Here is a 21,199-nt window from a genome sequence, read left to right as displayed (position 1 = left end):
CTAGCAGGGGCCGCGGTTCGGGCGTGAGGGGCACCGGCAGAGCAAGGGACCTAGGACAGCCCCTGCCCACACTTTGCCTGGTTCTACCCCCTACCCCGCCCCTCTGATTTGGAGGCCCCACTGCAATGTTATGTTTGTCCAGAGGCTGGAGGCTCTCCCCCCGCTCCCATGCCCTGGGCCTTTCTCTCCCCGCACCCCCTTTGCGGGCGTGGCGCAGCAGCCTTACCATTCTCACCTCCTGGGAGGCGGGTACAAGGAGGGAGCGGAGCCCTGCTGGCTGGCCACGATGGCTGTCGAAGAGAGACCTGCAGCAAGAAGCAGAGCCAGAAGGTGACCTGGTGCCTACAGCGGTGCCATGGGAAGGTGACAGCTCTGGGACGGTGCCAGGGGAGAGCTGGCAGCTCAGCCACCCTCCCGTCATCGCCACTTGCTCTGAACTGTGCTCGAGGACGGGGACGGCTCTGGGGTGGAGCAGAGAGCAGCCCCCTGCCTGCTTCAGCCCTGGGCTGGCAGGGCCCCGCACTAGGAGCTATTCACCATGTGCATCGAGGGGAGGTCTGTGCTACTACATTCCCCAGCTCAATTTCAGCCCCATGCGCTGCTTCACGGAGATCAACCAGGCGGGGGCGCTCTCCCACTGCTTCTATCTGCATACCCCACTGCCCTAGCTGCAGCCCCACTCAGCCATGCCCACTAACACCCACTGCCCCACCCCGGTATTCCCAGCCTTCCATCCTCCCTCCAGCCCATCTCGTCTCCGGGCTCCACACCCCGGGGCAGACATGCCGGCTTGCCTCCCCGTCCCGCTGGGAGCCGTGCCGCAACTCTAGTCCAGCAGGGGCTGCCCGTGCCACCGCACGAGACGGACAGGCTGCTCTCACCTGTTGCATAGGGCAGGTTGTACTGGGCTGGCAGCAGAGAGTACCCCAGGTGGTGGTGGTGGTGGTGTGTTGACATCAGGCGTTGGGAAGGGGAGGTCCGGGGCCGATCTACGCTCCTCTCTCCGCCTGCTGCTCCCCCAACGCTGCTGCAGCCTCCACCTCCCGCTACCACCCCGCAGCCGCCACGCTCCCTCTCTTGAGACGCCTTCTCGCTGATCTGGAGAGGAGAGCACAGACCCCGGTGAGGAGGGCAGGGGAGCCCAGCCCGGGGAAGCTGGCAGCGGCAGGACTCCCGGCCAGTGAGATCAGAAGGGCCAGCACAGCGGACAGGGCACCCTGGGGGAGACGATTCCAACCAGCCATGCTGGAGCAGCCAATGCTGAGTCCAGGGCCCAAAGCACGGCCAAGCCGGCAGCCAAACCCCTCTCCAGGGCTCTCCCCGACAATGTGGCCAGGCTCAGCCAGCTCACTCAACCCGGGGCACGGCCTGGGCCAAGCCACGCCAGGGAGGCCCCCACACGAGGACTCATTTGGGGCACTTCTCTCAAAGGTCCCCCTGTGCTGCCAGGGGGCGCTGGGGGCTGCCAGTCCACTGGGGCCTTGTCTCAGCAGAGCCCAGTGTTTTGGCCCAACAGAGACAATTCTACTCTTCCCCAAAAGAACCCCCTGCTCAGGCACAGTATTCTCCACTTCCTGTCCGACAGGCTCATGCCACGGGCTGTGCAGTGAGGTGGGTGGCTCCCCCCAGTGGCAGGGGAAGGGGTTGCAGGTGGGCCATATAGCGCCATGGCAAAGGCACATTTGGCAGGCTGCACTAATGCAGCTCCCGCCTGCCCTCTGTTCACCGGTCGGCTTGTAGGCCCCAGCAAGCCCGTCCCTAGGACTCCAACCTGCAGCCCCTGTGGGACAAGTCGCAGGAAAAGCCTCTGGCATGCGCTGCACCAAAGGAACGTTTCCCCATGTCTTCCAGGAGGAATCCACAAACCTGGGCATTCCCAGGGACTCCCAGCCCCAAGCCAGGCCCAGCCTCCTCCAGGGCCAGAGGGGAAGCCATGCCTGGTGGTTAGTGCACGGGACGAAGTAGCCCCATCACTGACTCACTAGGTGAGCTGGGCCTTGGTTTCCGCCCTGCAGGCTGGGGTTACTGCCCAGGGTGCCAGAGGCCAGCACATGCAGCGCTGGGGTCCTGGGCTTTCCAGGGGTCCCCCGTGGCGTGTCTGGGACAGGCTGTGCCAGAGTAACTCCCCATAAGCACCCCCCACAGCCAGGCCAGGAGGAAGCACTGAATGGGGGTCTCACTCTCAGGGCAGCTGCAGGCAGAAGGGCTTGGACCCCTGTTCCCATCAGGCCCCCAGCCCAGGGAAGCCCCATCCCACCCTCACCGTGGGAGACTTGCTCTTGTAGTGGCTGGCATGCTGCTGCAGGATGTCCAGGGCCTTGGACTCTGAGCTGGGTTTGCAGCTCACGCTGGGGCTGGCTCGCGCCTTGTCACCGTCCTCACTCCCAGAGGCCTTGCTGCCATATGGGGAGAAGGAATAGCTGGAGGGCAGGTAGGATCCTGTGGGGGAGAGGCCAGTCAGAGCCTGGGGGAGGGAACGCCAGCACCAGCCCCCCCACAGGCGTCCCACCCCCAGGCTGTCTGCTGGGCAGGGCGCTCCTGCCATCTGAGCTCAGGCTGACAGCAGCACGCGGCACTGCGCCAAGGCAGAGAATCAGGCACACGGGCTCAGCAGAGATGCTCCCCCAGGCCACCCGTAACTGGGACCATGAGCCAGCATGGCCCTCCTGCGCCCAGGGATGTCTGCCCACCCAGCTAGCCGGCTGGCTGACAGCTGGAGGACCAGCCTGCAGCCCCTGCCCTGCAGCACATGCGGTGCTACCGAAAGCTGCTGCACCATCACTCTGCCACCCTGCTATTGGGGCTGGGCCAAGGGCTCCCTGGAGAAGGGCCGAAGCCCTTCCTGCGCCAGCATTCACTTCTGCAGCCATTCCAGCCAGATGCAATCCGCCTCTTCCCGCCTCTTCTCTGCCCTGAGCTGCCGGTCTGTTCCTGCGCACGGGGAGCAGCAGCTGTCGGGACCCCTGCCAAGCTCAGCCGTTGGGGACCTCCCAGAGGCACCAGTCTGAGGCTGTGGTGGCTGGTTTATTGTGGTGGGACTGCACTACAAGCAGCACTCAGCTCGCTGCACCCAGCCCCTCAATGGTTGACTCAGGTCCCGAGACACACGCCCAGGGCAGGGGAGGAGACGCAAGCCTCCCCCATGGGTGAGCTCTCCCCAGCCTGCTGCCTAATCTACTCCTCTGGCTGGGCCTGGGGCCAGCCGGTAGCCCCCAGCACAGCGGCTGCGCCCATACCTGGGTAGTTCTGCATCATGACGGTTGGCATGCCCCGGTAGCTGGGGTGGTTGGGGTCGTACGACTGGCTGTAGGCGTAGCCGTGCATGTAGGGGATGTAGGACTGATGCTGGGTGAGGGGCGAAGACACGGGGACGTGGACGCTGGGTCTGGGGTCTTTCCCCACCATGCGGGACTCCTCGGGGGACGTCAGTTTGCATTCAGAGCTTGTGCTCTCCTTCCCATCCTCCTTAGGGCCGGCCTCTTTGCTTCGGCTCCTTTCTTCCTTCAACTTCCTGTCCCTCTCCTCTTTCCACCTCTCATCCTCGCTCTTGAGCTCCGAGTACTTGGCAGGATAAACATAGGTCCACATCCTGGGCTCCGCTTCCTGCGTCAACCAAAGAGCTCGTCAGAGTCACTGCATCCCAGCGCTGCACCGTGAGGCCGTGGCCCCAGCATTCGCCACCATGCTGCTCCCCCGGGTGAGCCAGACGGCAACGGGCACCGCAGGCTGCGGGCCAGACGGTGACTAGGGAAGGTGGCTGTGGCCTCTCTGAGCCAGCAACTCCCCCCACTCCCAACAAAGCGCTTTGCCACTCACACTACCATCAGCAAAATGACAGGCCTGGCACCAAGGGCACGCACAGCTCCCTCTCACTTCAAGAGCCACTGACCCACCATGCAGGGTGGGCAGCCAATGCTCTCCCCCCACAACATGTCCGGTGCCTGCTGGCCTAAAAAGTGATAGGAGCCTTAAAGGGCAAGGGAGCAGAAGGTGAGGCAGAAGAGGGGAACGGAGAGTGGGCGTGGAAGGAGAATGCCGCACCAGCCTTGTCCGTCTCCCCCAGAGGGCAGATGACTCTGACGGCTTCTCTCCAGTTCCATGTCCCAATTCCGACCTCACCAGCCCTTTGGGGCTCAGGTGGCCAGCGTAGCATGCAGCCCCGCAGGGGACGCGGCCGTTCCAGCCCCGGCACTAGTCTGTTGGCACCCGTGGCCCCCAGCCCATCCTCAGGGACCGCACAGGTTTGCTTTGCTGACCCAGCTAGCAGTTCCCATGCTCCTTGGCCAGCTGCTTTTCTGTTGTAAATCCAGCTGGGACCAAGCTTGTGGCAACAATTCAAATCAGAGGGGAGTGAACGTAAGAACGGCCATACAGGGTCAGATGAAAGTCCATCTAGCCCAGTATCCTGTCTTCTGACAGTGGCCAATGCCAGGTGCTCCAGAAGGAGTGAACAGAACAGGTAAATCATCCAGTGATCCATCCCATCGCCAATTCCCAGCTTCTGGCAAACAGAGGCTAGGGACACCATCCCTGCCCATCCTGGCTAATAGCCATTGATGGACCTATCCTCCATGAACTTATCTAGTTCTTTTTTGAGAACTGTTATAGTCTTGGCCTTTACAACATCCTCTGGCAAAGAGTTCCACGGGTTGACTGTGTGTTGTGTGAAGAAATACTTCCTTTAGTTTGTTTTAAACCTACTGCCCATTAATTTCATTTGGTGACCCCTAATTCTTGTGTTATGAGGAGGAGTAAATAACACTTCCTTATTTACTTTCTCCACACCAGTCATGATATTATAAACCTATATTATATTCCCCTTTAGTCGTCTCTTTTCCAAGCTGAAGAGTTCCAGTCTTATTAATCTCTCCTCATATGGAAGCTGTTCTATGCCCCTAATCATTTTTGTTGCCCCTTTCTGAACCTTTTCCAATTCCAATATATCTTTTTTGAGATGGGGTGACCACATCTGCATGCAATATTCAAGGTGTGGGTGTACCATGGATTTATATAGAAGCAATATGATATTTTCTGTCTTATTATCTACCCCTTTTTCCTAATGATTCGCAACATTCTGTTTGCTTTTTTGACTGCTGCTGCACACTGAGTGGATGTTTTCAGAGAACTATCCACAATGACTCCAAGATCTCTTTCTTGAGTGGTAACAGCTAATTTAGACCCCATCATTTTATATGTAGAGTTGGGATTATGTTTTCCAATGTGCATTACTTTGAATTTATCAACATTGAATTTCATGTGTCATTTTCTTGCCCAGTACCTAGTTTTGTGAGATCCCTTTGTAACTCTTTGCAATCTGTTTTGGACTTAACTATCTTGAGTAGTTTTGTATCATCTCCAAATTTTGCCACCTCACTATTTACCCCTTTTTCCAGATCATTTATGAATATGTTGACAGCCCTTGCCCCAGTACAGAGCCCTGTGGGACACCCCTATTTAACTCTCTCTATTGTGAAAACTAACCAGGTATTCCTACCCTTCGTTTCCTGTCTTTTAACCAGTTACTGATCGGTGAGAGGACCTTCCCTCTTATCCCATGACAGCTTATTTTGCTTAAGAGCCGTTGGTGAGGGACCTTGCCAAAAGTTTCTGAAAATATAAGTACACTATTTCTCCTGGATCACCCTTGTCCACAGGCTTGTTGACCCCCTCAAAGAATTTTAGTAGATTGGTGAGGTATGATTTCCCTTTACAAAAACCATGTTGTTCTTTACTGTAGTTTCAATCAATTTGCCTGGTACTGAAGTTAGGCTTACTGGCCTGTAACTGCCGGGGTCACCTCTGGAGCCCTTTTCTAAAAATTACTGTCACATTAGCTATCCTCCAATCATCTGGTACAGATACTGATTTAAGTGATAGGGGTATATACCAAAGTTAGCAGTTCGGTAATTTCACATTTGAGCTCCTTTAGAACTCTTGGGTGAATACCATCTGGTCCTGGTGACTTATCACTGTTTAATTTATCAATTTGTTCCAAAACCTCCTCTACTGGCACTTCAATCTGGGACAGTTCCTCAGTTTTGTTACCTAAAAAGAAAGGCTCAGGCGTGGTAATCTCCTTCACAGCCTCAGCTGTGAAGACCAATGCAAAGAGAATTCATTTAGTTTCTCTGCAATGCCCTTAACGTCCTTGAGTGCTCCTTTAGATCTTGATCGTTCAGTGGCCTCACTAGTTGTTTAGCAGGCTTCCTGCTTCTGATATACTTAAAAACATTTTTGCTGTTACTTTTTGGGTCTTTGGCTAGCTCTTCTTCAAATTCTTTTTGGCCTTCCTAATTATATTTTTACACTTCATTTGCCAGAGTTTATGCTCCTTTCTATTTTCCTCACTAGGATTTACCTTCCACTTTTTAAAGGATGCCTTTTTGCCTCTCACTGCTTCTTTTACTTTGTAGCTTAGCCACAATGGCACTTTTCTGGTTCTTTTACTATGCTTTTTAATTTGGAGTATACATTTAAGTTGAGCCTCTATTATGGGGTCTTTAAAAAGTTTCCATGCAGCTTGCAAGGATTTCACATTTGGCACTGTACCTTTTAATTTCTGTTTCACTAACTTCCTCATTTTTGTGTAGTTCCCGTTTCTGAAATTAAATGCTACAGTGCTGGGCCACTGTGGTGTTTTCCCCGCCACAGGGATGTTAAATTTAATTATTTTATGGTCACTATTACCAAGCGGTCCAGCTATATTCACCTCTTGGACCGGATCCTGTGCTTCACTTATGACTAAATCAAGAACTGCCTCTCCTCTTGTGGGTTCAAGGACTAGCTGCTCCAAGAAGCAGTCATTTAAGGTGTCAAGAAATTTTATCTCTGTATCCCGTCCTGAGGTGACATGTACCCAGTCAATATGAGGATAGTTGAAATCCCCCATGATTATTGAGTTTTTTGATTTTATAGCCTCTCTAATCTCCCTGAGCATTTCATAGTCACTATCACCATCCTGGTCAGGTGGTCGGTAACATATCCCTTCTGCTATATTCTTATTATTCAAGCATGAAATTACTATCCATAGAGATTCTATGGTACAGTTTGGTTCATTTCAGATTTTTACTTCATTTGACTCTGCGCTTTCTTTCATGTATAGTGCCACTCCCCCGCCAGCACGACCTGTTCTGTCCTTCCAATATATTTTGTACCCTGGTATTACTGTGTCCCATTGATTATCCTCAATCCACCAAGTTTATGCGATGCCTATTATATCAATATCCCCATTTAATATGAGGCACTCTAGTTCACCCATCTTATAGTTTAGACTTTTAGCAGCTGTATATAAGCACATTTGTATATAAGCACAACTTACTTTTTAGCTGCCTGCCATTACGTGATGTAATTGAATGGGACTTTCATTTGACTGGTTCTCATCAGATCCTACCCTTTCCGGGAGGGGAGGCAAGTGGCAGGGGAGGTTCAACCCCACCAAACAGCCTGAAAGCCAGGGAGAGAGGAAGATACGGGGAGGGGAGGGGCCCCAGTCAGGCAGCTGCCCCCCACTGCATTGTGACAAGCTCCCTTCCTTCCTCGCCTGACCAGACAAGGGGGACATGCTCCAGCTGCTGCAGGGAGGGGCCGTGGTATGGAGGATATGGAAGGGAAGCACTGCCCTGGCCATCCGTGCCCGAACTCCTCTGCCCATCACTCCACCCCCTGCCAGCATCTTGCTGCCCTCAGTGTGTCCCCAGGTGGCAGCGTTTACCTGTCTGTACCACAGGACGGGGTCCACCTCTGCCTGCCTGCCGCACTCCGCGCCCACTTTCGACTCCGCCGTCTCCTTCCCCAGGTGGCTGGCCTCGGCCAGCTTCACCTTGAGTCCCTCGGCCACCTGGCTGGGGACCTTGGAGGAGTCCTCCAGCTTGGGGATGATCACTGACTTGGCCATGTCAGCAGCCCCCGGCTCCTTGGCCTTGCTCAGCCCCGATTTCACCAGGTCCGTAAGGCTAGGGGCTTTTGTGAGCGTGGGAGGGACGGACGGCTTCTGCTTCCAGTCCTCCTTGAGGGCTGCCTCCCTCTCCTTCAGGCCCAGCTCTGCTTTCTTCTCCAGCCCGCGGGGCTGCTGCTGCTCCAGGCTCTGCCTTTGCTTCTGCTGCTCCTCGTACTGTTGCCGGTAGGCCGGGCTGGTGCTCAGCAGGTGGGCATGGTAGCCCTGCTCGCTGTAGCCGTAGGGGGGCACGTAGGCGTACTGGTTGTAGTAGAGGGACTGCATGTACATGTTGGGGCGCTGCTGGATGACCGAGGGCTGCTGGCTGGAGCTGCTGAGCTCCACCTTCTTCTCCTCGCAGCCTTCGCTCTTCACCTTCACCTCCGGGCTCTCTTGCTCCTCGTCCTTCTTCATCTTCAAGGGCTGGCTCTCCACGGCAGCTTGGCTGCTGGGGTTCATGGGCCCAGGGCTCGACTGGGGGTAGCCCGGGGAATAGTACGCTTCAAAGCCTTGGTAGTAGGGGGAGTCCTTGCTCTGTGCCTGGGGAGGGAAAAGCGCTTTCTTTGCGCCTTCCTTGCCCAGCTGCTCAGGGTCCTTGGCTTTCATGCTCTCTAGCTTGCCCTCCCCATCCTCCCCCGCATCCGAGATGTCCGAATAGGCCGGGCTGTTGGTTTTCACTGAGCCCGCCTCCGCCCCATTCTGGGTAACCACGTGCAGCGGGGTCATGGGCTGAGCTGGGGCAGTGGCAGCAGCATTCTCCAGCCTGCTGGCGCCCCCAATGGACGGGCTCGGCGCGTTGTCCGTGAAACTGTAGATCTTATCTGCCTCAGCCTTGATGCTGGCGAGCCGGCTCTGGTGCGGGTCAGACGAACCATTCAGGAGGCCCTCCCCTTTGGTCCCGAGCTCCCCAGATTCCCCTCGGAAGGGACTTTTGCCCTCCTCCACTCGGCAGACTTTTCCAGGAGTCAGGGGGTTTTCGACCTCTTTGGACTCCTTCTTCTTCTTGTCCTTCTTCTTCTTGTCCTTGGAAGGGGTCAGGGCGGGGTTGACCGTGAAGGGCTCCCCCATGACTGTGGGCTTTGGCTGGATGGGCTTGAGCTGGGGGCTGCTGGGCATGGCCTGGACTACGGTGGCAGTCAAGGCGGCAGTAGAGCCGGGGCTGGCTGCGGTGAAGGTGGCCGTCTGGAAGGTGTAGATCTGCTGTGGGGGAATAGCAGGAGCAATGGGTCTGGCGGACTTTAAGCTTTTGGAAGGGAGCTTGTCTGGCTTAGCACCAGCTGGCTTCTTGCACTTCTCCTTGTCAAGGCATCTCTTCTCTAGCGACTCAAAGCCATCGTTGCTTGTCTCATCTGCCATCGAGGGGCCATCTTCGGAGCCATCGTTGGACAGGGCTCCGGGGTCCACGTCACCTTCTCCGCCCAGCTTCTTCTTGCAGGGGGCCTTGGAGCTGAACTTGCTGGATGGGGAGGGGCTGTGGGGCTCCAGCAGCCGCACCTTGGGCGTGGCCGATCGGGCCGGCGAGAGGGAGCCCTTTTGGGAGCCGTTGCAGCTGCCGACGTCGGTGTGAAGGGGTGGCTCCTCGCCGCACTCGCTGTCCCCATCCGCCTCCGGCTTGCTGTCATCGTCCGTGTGTGCGTGGGCCTGGTGGTACTTCAGCCCGTTAATGTGCTTGTACTTCTTGTTACAATTGGGGTGAGGGCAGTCGATGAGGATGGGGGAGGGGCAGTTCCTGTCCAGGCCCACAGGCTCTACCTTGACCCCGGCTGGGGGCGCGGCCGCCGAGCCCATTGAGTTGGTGCGGATGCGCTTGCTGCCCTTGGAGTCCTCCGAGCTCGAGTTGAGCTCCATGTCGGAAAGGGGCTTGCTTTTCCGCTTGGTCACCGACGAGGGGCTGGCTTTCACATCCTCGGCAGTGCCACCGGGTGGGGGGCGGTGATCCGAGGAGGTCTGGCTCCCTCGGCGCCCTTTGCTGCTGGCCCCCGCCCGTGTCTTGCTACTGTTGCTGGTCCCTTTGCTGTCCGAGGCAGTGGCCGTCTCGTTCACCGGCGTGTTGCTATTCGGCCGCATGCGCTTGCCTCTGCCCCGGCCGTTCCGCATCTCCAGGTCACTGGTGGGAGAGTCGCAGAACCTGGGGAGGAAACAACACACGGTCAGGACCAGCCGGAGCTGGGCATGCAGGACAGCACACAGGAACACACCAGTGCCATGACCAGAGCGGGGGGCATCCTGCGTAAGGAGCTCGGTCTCTGCTCAGCGCAGTCACCCTGGAGGCTCCCCCCGTACCCCACAATGCCCCGTGCTCCCTGCAAAGGAGGCTTACAGTACATGGGCGGGGGGAGCTGAGATGGGGGCAACAGCCACACACAGGTCAACGGGCTGCCGGCTCCCACCCTTGGGGTCTGCAGTGAAACCAGCACCAGCAAGGAGAGCTTGGGAGCCAGCCCCGGGGGAGTGGAGATACCTGGCCCATGTGACACCAGACAATCACTTGGCTCAGAAAGGGAGCAATGGAACAGGAAGGAAACCAGGTGGGGGAATGGAAGGGCTCCCCCATTTACTGACCCCCATCGAGGACAGTCAGACACAGCTGACTCTGAGGCCCACCCCCAAGCCCAAGGCAACATGGGCACTGGTGAGTGACAGGAGATGCTCTAAGAATAATGCCTGGCTTAGCACTGCCTGTCCCAGCCAGGCCAGGAGGGGAGGGACACACTCCTGGCCTTGTATAGCTGAGCCAGGGACCCCTCTACTGACAGATGGTCCCCGGCCCTCACACACAGGGCTGTCTATCCCCAGCTCCTCCACTCAGGCCATCAAGGCTGAAAGTCCAGGGCAGGGAGGCCAGGCAGTGAGTGAGGGCCCGGGCACTTGGGGAAACCCTTGGTTCCCAGCCTCCCTGCTGAGAAACGTTGGGCATGTATGTCACTTACCTACCACCCTGTCTCCCCCTGAAACTCAGCGGGACTACAGGGGGAAAAGCAACTCTCAGAGCGGGCCTCTGAGCCTTCCCCAAAATGGCTAGCAGAGCTGTGCTGCTGCTACTCACAGAGCACTTCCAAGGGGGGGGGTCAGACCACCCCACGTGCGTGATGGAGGGGCCTCCCCAGTGCCCAGCTCTGCCTGCCGAGGGACAAGGCCCCTCAGGAACAGGATGAATGGCTTGAGCCAACCCTAGCTTCAGTGGTCCAGAGACAGAAGAGGAAGCCTCTGTTCTTGTCCCCGAAATGGTGGCAGAGGTGGGGCCAGCTGAAAGGAGAAGTCCTGGCCCACGCTCACTGTCTGTCTGCTCGGAGGGGCCTGAGGACCTGCAGACAGGCTGGGATGGAGACCCAGACAGCGAGGGCCCTGCCCATGCACACTGCAGCTCCAGAGCCCTTCTGGGGAGCCCAGAGAGATGCGAGGACACTCTACAGTCGAGAGGCCCTGGACCGGCCTCTGAGCCTCCCGCATGCTTACCTGGGGGGCGCCCAGTCGTGCTGCGTGCAATCCAGCAGCGTACCCACATATGTCTTGTTCCTCCAGGTCACGTTAACCACCAACATACCTGTAAGGCAAGGAGACAGGGTCACCCTCAGCACCACTGGGAACCGGGGTTACACGCTGCAGGGTCCGGGGCAAACAGCTCCACAACCACCACGGGCCTGGCTGCGCTTTGGGTGGGAGCTGGGATCAACACCGAGCCAGGGCCCAGCTCTGTCCCGCCCAGAGCCATGACCAGTGCCCTGCTGCTCCGAGGCTGCTTGGCAGCAGTGCAGTGGGCAAGGCACCCAACGGGGCACTCACCTTGGTGCTTGGGCCCACCCCAGGCTTTTCAACAGCAGAGAGCAGGGAGGGGAGCAGGTGGCCTGCTGGAGAGGGGCCTCAGCTGCACCACCAGTGAAGTTAGCTCAAGGGCCCACCCACTTCCCGCCCTGCCCTGGAGCTGTGATGGCAAAGCCTAGGGGCCGCAGGTGTCTGAGAGCAGAGCTGACGACTCAGGGAGGAGGCGACCCCACCAAAGGGGTGAGACCCCATAGGGAGGTGGGGCAGGGGATATACACAAAAGGAGCAGGGTCTCATCCTGGGGAGGGAGCAGAGCCCAGAGAAGCAATTGGCTCAGCATGAGTGTGGGGGTGACACAGGAGTGCAGTGCAGCTCCTGAGCCTATTGGCCCCCCCTCAGGGCCCCGCAACTAGGAACACACTGACTCCTCCTCCCCATACCCGACAAACCACACCAGAGCCCTCAGCAGGTTGGTGCCACCATTGTGCAGCCCAAGGGGTACAGCGCTAGACAGGCACACACCATCTTAGCACAACTCCCACTATATACATGGTGCTTCTGAAAGTCCCAGCTCCCGGAGACATGGGAATACACAAGAATCTCAGCAGACTAGCCCTGTGGCAGGGGAGCAAAGATAGGAAGTGACCCCCTAATAGCTTAGACACCAGAAGGCAAAGAGGAAGACCCAATGTTTGTTATTTTTAAACGTCTCCTGGTTGTTGCTCTCTCGGGGCTGGCGCCACCGTGTGAATAGTTGAGGGAGTGAAAGGAAGAGGGATATTGTGAACAGCTGGTGAAAGCAGTCTTCTGGCCACTAGGTATCATGCTCTGCCACCAAATTCAGCGGAGGGTCAGCTTCCCATCCTTAGCTGCAGTTCGTTGTGTGCCATGGGCTGCCCCTAAACCAGGCCAGGTCAGCAGTGCTGGCTGGACCGAGCCCATCACATGGGCAGAGTGTGACCACACTGGCCACAGAAGATTTTCATGAGCCCTTCTGTTCCAAAGGCAGCCAAGGCAGGGAGGTCCCCACTGGGTGACAGTCCTGCACCCCTGGGCTGCCTCGCCCCAGCTCCAGAGGGACTCTCCAGCTATAAAATGGAGATACCTACTTCAGAGGGTGACGGGGAGGCTTAAGCACTGGAAAGTGCTCAGCCCCCCTTGGCTAAAAGGGGCTGTACAAGGTAGGGTGACCAGATAGCAAGTGTGAAAAATCAGGATGGGCGGAGGGGAGGAGGTAATTGGTGCCTATATGAGACAAAGCCCCGAATATTGGGACTTTCCGTATAAAATCGGGACATCTGGTCACCCTAATAGAAGGCAGTGCAGAGCCAGCAGGAGAAGGAAATACTGTGGGATGCAGGAGCTGCCCAGCCTTTGCTGCAGATTGCCAGCACTCCGCTCAGTCACCTTCCAATCTCTCCCCGCATGCTGCATTAGGGCAGCTAGCTTCACTCCCAGCCTGGAGTCCACTCCAGCTATCCCACCTTCTCAGGTCTCTTGTGGTCAGCGGGCTGCAAGTCCCTCTATAAGAAAGCAATTACACTACATAATCTGGGGCCATTAGCAGAGAGAACTCAAGTGGATATTTCCTCCCAGCAATGGCCTGCTCCGATTACTGCATAACTAATTTGAACAGGAGCAGAGTCCATTGAACGGAGCGCATTTATCTGCGCAAGATAGAACTTGGGAGATAGAAATCTCATTTACAAGGGCACATGAATGCAGCTAGATATATAGCCACACAGTATCAGAAGATGAATGGAGCTTGGCGAGTCCTGAACAGCTGTGCCTGGAGCACATTTATAAATCTTGGTCCGTATTTCCCTTGCTGTAATGTGCCGGTAGACAGCTGAGAAATACTATGTGAATCAAGGGACATTCACATAGCTGAGACCCAAAATACAGGCTTTATTTTAGCTGGGAAAGGAAAGAGCTAAAGTCCAAGCCCAGGAACAGAAAGGACTCCAGGGTTGGAGGTGCAATAGGAAAAGCCATTTTTTAGTTTTCTTTCAAACCTTTCCTGCATCACGCTGGCAATGCAAGCAGCAGCAGGTGGAGGAAAAATCTGTATAAGGGATTCAACTTCTGAGTTCAGTGACCAGTTCTGCCATCAATTCCTGCGTGACACCTCTGACCGTCGCCCAGCAAACGGAATAGGGACCTCCCCACCTCCCAGGAGAACTGCCAGGGTGTGCTGGTTAGCCAGTGAGGCACTCTGATACTAGAAGGACGTGAGCCAAAGAAAAGCCTATAAACTAGACAACGAACAGCACAGCGCTAACACAGGGGTTCTCCACATGAGGCCTAAAACCACTCTGCCTTGCCCATCCTGCTCAATGGAAGGGGGATCTATACTCGATGGAAAAGGAGGGGTATTAGGGGGTCCCTCAATGTTCAAAGCCACCCTGATGAGGTCTGAGAGTCATGCAGTGAAACTGATTAGAAAGAGGGAGTGAAACTGCCCAGCTGAGTTTCCCAGCCCCACGGCCAAACGCAAGAGTAAAGTGTGTAAGTGGGGAACTGCACATGGGAAGCCCATGTTCATTATCAAAGTCTTGGGCTAGTAGCCCAAGGACGGAGATTAGAACCACCATTTTCAGCTGCTCACTGGCCCCGAACCTGTTCATGGTTACAGGGTTACGCCAAGAAACACTTCAGTGTCCCTGCCTTATATGCATGATTTCAACCCCTGGCCCCTCTGTGGGCAGAGAGCCTCAGCATGGCTGCCTGGATCTGTGACCCCTAAGCACAGGAGGAAGGACAGAGCCCGGGCACAGAGCTTGGGGCCTAAATCCCATAGGCATCCCCTTTACCACAATCAGCATGTGGAGACTCAGAGGGAGTCCTGCTTTCAGCCCCCTCGGGGCCCGCGTGACAAAGCTCCCGATGCCATGTTAACAAGCCCTTCGTGACACCGGAAGTGTCTTTAGAGAAGTGGAGGCAGCTGGAGGTAGGGCTGCGGGGGAATGACCTCTAGCACTGTCACAGTTACAGGGATCTCCTTTTGCTGGTCTGGAATTCAACGGTGTGCTCACTACAGCCTTCCAGCTCTCCTCTCATCAGCCAGGGAACTGAACGCCCCTCTGAGCCAGGATCAGCTACTCTCTGCCTCCCACCCCAACAGGTCCCTAAGGAGGAGCCGGCATTCAGCACACGCCAGCTCAAGAGCTCTTTGAAGAAAACATGCCCCTTACGGCCTAAGCACTGGCTTCCTGCTCCGCTCTCCTGTGGAACGTCAGAAGTTAATTGTGTGACAAGACGCCAGGGGCTCCTCACATCCCTGCGCTGGCTGGCGTGTGGATTAGGAAGGACATTCTGGCAGCTTTCCCGCTGCCATGATCACAGGGGAGAGATGAGAGCTGAAGCAAGCCAGAGCCCTCAGCAGCAGCTGCAACCGCCCCCTTTCCCTCCACAAAGGCACTCTCAGAGGGCTACCATTAACCCTTCTCACACACACTGCCCTACATTTAATCCACTGCACCCAGCTGCACAAAACTCACCCTACTCCTCCAGTGGCAACCAGCTGGGACAGTGTAAACCCCAGGGATGGCTCATTAGCAGCATCCAACCCATAGGCCCCATGGCACGAGAGCTCAGCGTGCATGCTGAACCAGTGCCATCAATCCCGCGCTGCCTTCCACACTAACTCACAGCACAGCGCCATGGCAAAGCGTCACTGAGGTTACTTCGTTAGGTTCCCTCGAGCCAGCAGATAACGAGGGCAGCGTCCCCGGGGCCCCATGGGGCAGTCTGATTGCAGTTGGCAGTTTGGGACTCGTGTGCCCCCAGCCATCACAGCTCTCAATTGCCCTCTCCTGGGCGTTAACGTCTCCAGCATAATCCTCCACGAAGACGGGCTACTCAGGCAAAGCAAGGCTCAGCAAAGGCAGAATGCAGCCCCACATGCCACCATCCACCATGGGATGAGGGCAAGAGCAGCCGGGGAGCCATTCCCAGGCAGCCCAGCCCAGGGGGATGCTGGGGCTCACAGGAGCTCTGAGGTGTTTGTGGGTGTTTCTAGGGGAGACAGGAGTGGGAACATGCCAGTGGGGTGTGGGAATTCCAGACCACCTCCTGTCCCCTCCAGAGTGCCTGGAGTGGGCTTAGTTGAGGGGGAGGGAGGGACGGGAGAATCAGCCCCATAAGAGCAGCTCAGGGGGAAGCCAATGCAGGGGCCAGGCCACAAGTGCCAGAACAGTGCTCCCTGCACACTGGTGCAGGAGGAACGGTGCTTGAGAGGGGGTTACAGAACTGAGACCTCCCCCCATTGGCTCCTGGACATGGAGGGTAGGTTCAGGGCAATGTCCCAGGAAAGGAGCAGAACGAGGCCAGCCCAGCACTGCAGTCCCTACTCGGGGAGTAAGTGCTCCTTCCACTGATCAGACTCTGGGCTCAGAGTCCCCCTCCTCCTGAATGGGGTGGGAAGGAGCAGAGGAAGGTCAGCTGGGGCCCCACAGCACAGGCCTTGTGGAGTAGAGACTGAGTGGCAATTCCCTCCCGCAGCCTGCAGAAAGCAGCAAGTCCCCTCCCCCAGCACACATCCTGACTTGGGCAGGGGGTGTCAGGACATTGCCTTGCCCTGACAACAGGAGGAACTGGCTACAGGCCTCCAGCTTGTTCCTCTGCTCCAAGGGCGGGTGGCCAGGGCCAGCTGTGGAGCCAGCATGGCCACTCCAAAGGTAGTGCGTGCAGGGGGTGGGAACGCCCTCTAGGGCCCCCCAGAGACCAGCACAGTTCCCTGCTCTTGCACCGATGGCACAGTGGAGCCGTGTCCATGCAATGGAGAGAGACAGTGACGCACACGACCATGCAGGCAGGAGGTGTGGATCTGCCCTGGACATGACACTGGCCTTGGGGAATGGAGCTATTCTGCTCTGGGTGGCTCACGCAGGCCTCTCCCCCTCCACCCCATGGGCTCCAATTTCACCCTGCCCTGGGGCCCTGCCTGGCTCTCCCCTTTGATTTGTCCACCCCGTTCTCAGAATCTCGCTGCCTGTCTGGTCCTCATGGCGTCATCTCGCCCTACTCCAGTCACACAGGGCTGCTGCTCCTCCCACCCACCCCCCCGCCCGCTATGCTGCCCTCTCTCTTTGTCCTGTCTGCCCCGCTCCTCAGAGTCGTTCCACACCCTGGACCACACCCTCTTTAGTGTGAACTAGAGCCATCTGTAGCGCTGCTCCAGGCTGAGGCCAGAGTCATCGGAAAGCCTCATGACATTCAAGTGGCTCTCCCTGGGGATGACTGGGCCAGAGGAGCAGAGCTGCCTCCTCATAGCCCTGAAGGTGCCCCGCCCATGCAGTGGGAGAGCTGCCGGCCCCTTGTGAACAGGAGCAGCAGTGAGCCCTAGGAGCCTTCATTGATGATCAAGCGGGCAAGGGCTCAGTCTCTGCAGGAGACGGGGACAGTCTCACACTGCGTTTCAGGGAAGCCATTTGTTCACCCATACAGATGGAGGCCTGGCCACAGCTGCAAGGAAAATGAACCCACAGAGATGTTGCTTTGGTTTCCTAGGCCCTCCCCTACATAGGGGGTACAAGCTACACCTGAGCTGATTTGTGAGTGGAATAAGGCCAGCCACAGCATTCCCTGCCCCAATCCCACTGTAGACAAGGACATAGGGCAGGTCATAGGAACAGCGAACCTGGCTGCTGACTAGTCTGTACGTGCTCGCCTCCTGCTCAGCGGTTGGGGAGCGCAGGTGAAAAGGCGTCTGTGGTAACCCAAAGCCCTCCCAGCTGTTTGCCAGAGAACGGCAACAGAGAGAGAGGAAGTGTCACACTGCTCTCCTTTCCCCCACGGCACGCCCGTCACTGCACCCCCCGTCTCCGCACAAGAGGCTCCCCGGGCCTTGGCTGGGTGCAGAGCAGTCACTGCACATGCTTCTGCAGTCAACGCCTCCCCGCCACGCACCTGGGCACGGCCCCTTGGCTCCCTGCCCTCGGAAGCGGCTGCATCCCCTTCCCCACTTCGACCCAGCCTCCCTCATGCTCCAGGAGGCAGAGAACTCAAATGTCAAGTCAGGCTGACGGCACCTCAAGTGGGTTCCAATTCATGACTCTGCCTCCTCTTTACTCCAGATCAGTGCTTTTCTGTGGACTCCAGGACAAGAAGCCCATGAGGCCAGGCAGGGAACAGAAGGTAAAGGCTGTGTGGTCACTGAGTCGGAGTCTACATTCAGTGGCAGCTGTCCTCCAGGCTGCTCTTCTTTAGCATCACAGGGATGGCTGCATCACGCTTGAATTACAGGGGATGCTCCTGCTTTCGCAGGCATCTATTTGAGACCTGTTCGCCTCTTCCTGAGATCACAGAACCACTCCCTGGAATGAACACCACCAGCCAAAGCCATCTTGCTTAAAGTGTTCAGAGCTTACAGAGCTGGGGTTCCCAGATGCTAAGTGCTAATGCTGGTGCCAGGAGAGGGGAGGGGAGGGGAAGGTTGTGTCTGTCAGGAGAATGAAATGCCAGAACAAAGGGAAATGGACAGACCCCTGTCTAGGATCTGCTTAGAAAATAAGGCATTGATTCTAGGGCAAGCTTCTCCCTGGTGGGAGACAAAAGCAGCAGAACAAGGCCAGTCTGCAAGAAAAAGTGTAAATGGCAGCTCCGAGTGGTGTAACAACACTGGGCATTTCTCCTGCATCTTCCTCAGACCTCAAAACAGCAAGTTATCTCCAATCTGCCGCTGGGAAACGGAGGTACTGAGAGGGGCAGTGAAATGCTGACGCTCACCCAATGAGGCACTGGCAGAGCTAGGAGATTTACAGTCTCTTCCTGACTCCCAGTCCTGTGCTCGGACCCCGAGGCCCAATCTGCCCCTGTGGGGGGGGGGGGGGGGTGTACTTCTGAGAAGCATCTCATGACTACTTTTGGTTCGCGACCTGATAAAGAGGGGCTGTCGGCAGTTTGCATCCTTCCACCCATGCAAACCTGCAGCACAGGAGAAACAACCTGCACAAAAGAAATCACCATGCTGCGGGGCTGGGTGCTGCGTACCCAGGCCCCGCTCCAGCCCAAAGGCAGGCTACATTTCAGCCCTGGAGGAAGTGCCTCATGTTTTCTGCTGAGCTGTGTTTTGCATCCACCTTCTCCGACACAAGTGCCTGTGTACCATGACATCATGCTCCCCGGGGCCAGGCGGCAGCTCCAGTGGCACCTGCTCCCCAGGGAGGGAGATAGCGCGGGGCTGCCAAACCCAGCAAACTGGACCTCCTGGAACTTCCATTAAGTTATGGAACAAAAATAGAGCACTCCTGCGATTCGTCTGTTACATTCCCAACCTGCACCGGCTGGGATTTATTAGCAATGACGTCAGAGGTTTCCCAGGCAACCCGCACATACACTCAAGAGAGCCTCTGGCCATCGAAACAGCAGAACTCGTGTTCCACGGGGCATGGTGCCCGCATGGCAGGAAAAGCCAAGTACTCACACTGCGGGCCCCCCCCAGCACTGGTACGTCTCAGGCAAGGCTGGTTTAAGGCCAGTGCTGGCAGCATGACAGACACAGGGCTGGGCTCTCACCCTCCACCCAGGGTGCCCAGAGCATGGCCTGATGAGGCCTGTACTTGTGCCAAGGATCAGAGTGCAGATCCAGGAGTGCTGCCTGCAGAGCTCACCCTTTGCTCTCTCTTGGCCCTGTTTTAGCTTCACTGCCCTGAACTCAGCCAACAAGCAGCCGCTAGGCAGCTAGCAGGGAAGATACCGACCAATGCAGTTAGTGCCATTTACACAAAGGGGCTGGAGGTGCAAAAGTGTGCTTGGGCTTCAGGCCAGCTGCCAACGTGGTCCCGGCATCGGAGCCTGAGCAACCTGCTCTGGAGGGTACCTCAGTGCAGCCTCCTGCCCAGCTAGGGGCAGCTATGCCGCCAGCTCCACAGCTGCCAACAGCCCCTTGTCACACCCTGTGCAGGAGGCAGGACACCCACTAGCTCGAAGCATACAGAGCAGCTGTGACAAGGCGGGTGCTCTCTGGTAATGAATGAATGTTGCCCCTGGATCGGTCGGCAGCACGGGGCGGGGGGGAGGGGTCTGTCTGTATCACATGGGAACGGTTCTGTCACCCGAGGGGGCTGACAGGAGCAAAGCCTGCCCACCCAAGGAAAGGGAGAGGAGGCCCGTACTCGCTGAGACTGACCGGGCGCGTAGCCATCATGGCTCGAGCCTGGTTGGCCCCCAAATTTTGAGCGAGGTGGGCCAGAGAGAGAACCAGGCAGAGACCCAAAAAGCCAGGGGATGTGGACTTGTGACAGCAATGCACACTGGCTCGATTCTGTTCCTGTAGCCAATCTCCCATATCTTGTGGGGAAAGCAGATTAGACATGGTTAAATATGCAGGTTGGCTGGCAGTTGTTTTAAAATCCTTGGGTGTTTTCTCTCTCTCTCTCTCTGATGCTTTGCTACAACCTAGCAAATAAAACTCCTTTGTTTTCAGCAGGTTGTCGGCCACCATCACTAGTCACAGGTGCCCGAACTCCACTGGGCCTGCAGGGTGTGCAGTCAGGTCCTGGTGTGAGCGGCAGAACCAGAGACTCAGACAGGTCTGGGATAGAGGCCAAACGCCCAAGGGTGCGTTCAGGCAGACCACAACAGAGCAGAGACACAGCTATTCCTGTAACCATGACAGCAGCTCAGAGAGATCAAGGCAATGCCCGTGTCCTTGTTGAGCACAGAGGGGCAGGGAGTTTACAGGGCAGAATTAAGCAATTGAAGGGCCTTAGAGCGAGTGACATCCTGTGTGCAGTAGAGATGGGCCTGACTCAAGCAACTGGAGAGGAGACAGGAGACAGAGACGGGGCAGAAGGTGTGGGGGCAGGGCCTGGTTCGAAGTGAGGGCAGAGGACGGGGTGAGATGGTAGGTGAGTGGAGGAGGCCGGGGGTGAGTCAGGGAGAGAGGAGAGATGGAGAGAACACCTACAGCACACAGCTGCTGCCCATTTGGCAAGTTGGAAGCTGGCACCACTTGCCTTTTCCTCCTGGGATCTATATGCAGGGGCCCCACCAGCATGGCCTGCATTTAACAAGCCCGGTGCAGAGCCCACTCCCCGCTTGGTTGGTCAGGGGAGGCAGTGTAGATTAAGAGAGGCAGCAGCTTAGTTTATAATCCTAGAAGAAAGCTTGCTAATTAGAGCTGGACTCCAGCACCCAGCGAGACGAGCACTGACAGTTGAATTTGCCTCAATGCCCGCCTGGAAAATTGTTCCATTTGCCTGCAATGATCTTCAAGAGCAGAATTAATCTCTGGTCACCTGAGTCTGGGCCTGGGGTTGCAGATTTCTGGGTGTGAGATGACAGTGATGGATCAGCCCTTGGGGGACAGCTCTCACTTAGCACAGCCATCATTTTACAACTTGCAAACAGTAACTGTCTGAATGGGCCCATGGCTTTGATAGCTTGCTGGACCAGGACCAGAGGGAGTGGGCCCTGGGTTCATGTTCATTCAGGGGCTAGCAGCTTGGCTTCTCTTATTTCCAGTTTTGCTCCATGTCTCAGGCCATGGAAGTGTCTGAA

The 21,199-nt window shown here is 56.8% G+C and overlaps 1 protein-coding gene across 4 annotated transcripts in view; it reads right to left on the bottom strand.

Annotated features, from left to right (window-relative positions):
- ZNF609 (zinc finger protein 609) overlaps positions 1–21,199 on the bottom strand; it is a 118,708-nt gene that overhangs the window by 938 nt on the left and 96,571 nt on the right. For all 4 annotated transcript variants that reach the window (XM_074965947.1, XM_074965948.1, XM_074965949.1 and 1 more), the window contains exons 4-9: positions 11,390–11,477; positions 7,712–10,061; positions 3,237–3,603; positions 2,264–2,439; positions 882–1,098; positions 227–305 (exon numbers count right to left, since the gene is read on the bottom strand). In XM_074965947.1, coding sequence (XP_074822048.1) covers positions 232–305; positions 882–1,098; positions 2,264–2,439; positions 3,237–3,603; positions 7,712–10,061; positions 11,390–11,477 — 3,272 coding nt within the window. In that variant the 3' untranslated portion in view covers positions 227–231. The remainder of the gene's footprint in view (positions 1–226; positions 306–881; positions 1,099–2,263; positions 2,440–3,236; positions 3,604–7,711; positions 10,062–11,389; positions 11,478–21,199) is intronic.

The sequence above is a fragment of the Natator depressus genome, chromosome 10 (assembly GCF_965152275.1).
Source record: "Natator depressus isolate rNatDep1 chromosome 10, rNatDep2.hap1, whole genome shotgun sequence".
Lineage (NCBI taxonomy): Eukaryota > Metazoa > Chordata > Testudines > Cheloniidae > Natator > Natator depressus.
The sequence above is the reverse complement of the archived record's forward strand: the minus strand, read 5'-3'. Positions and strand labels throughout refer to the sequence as shown.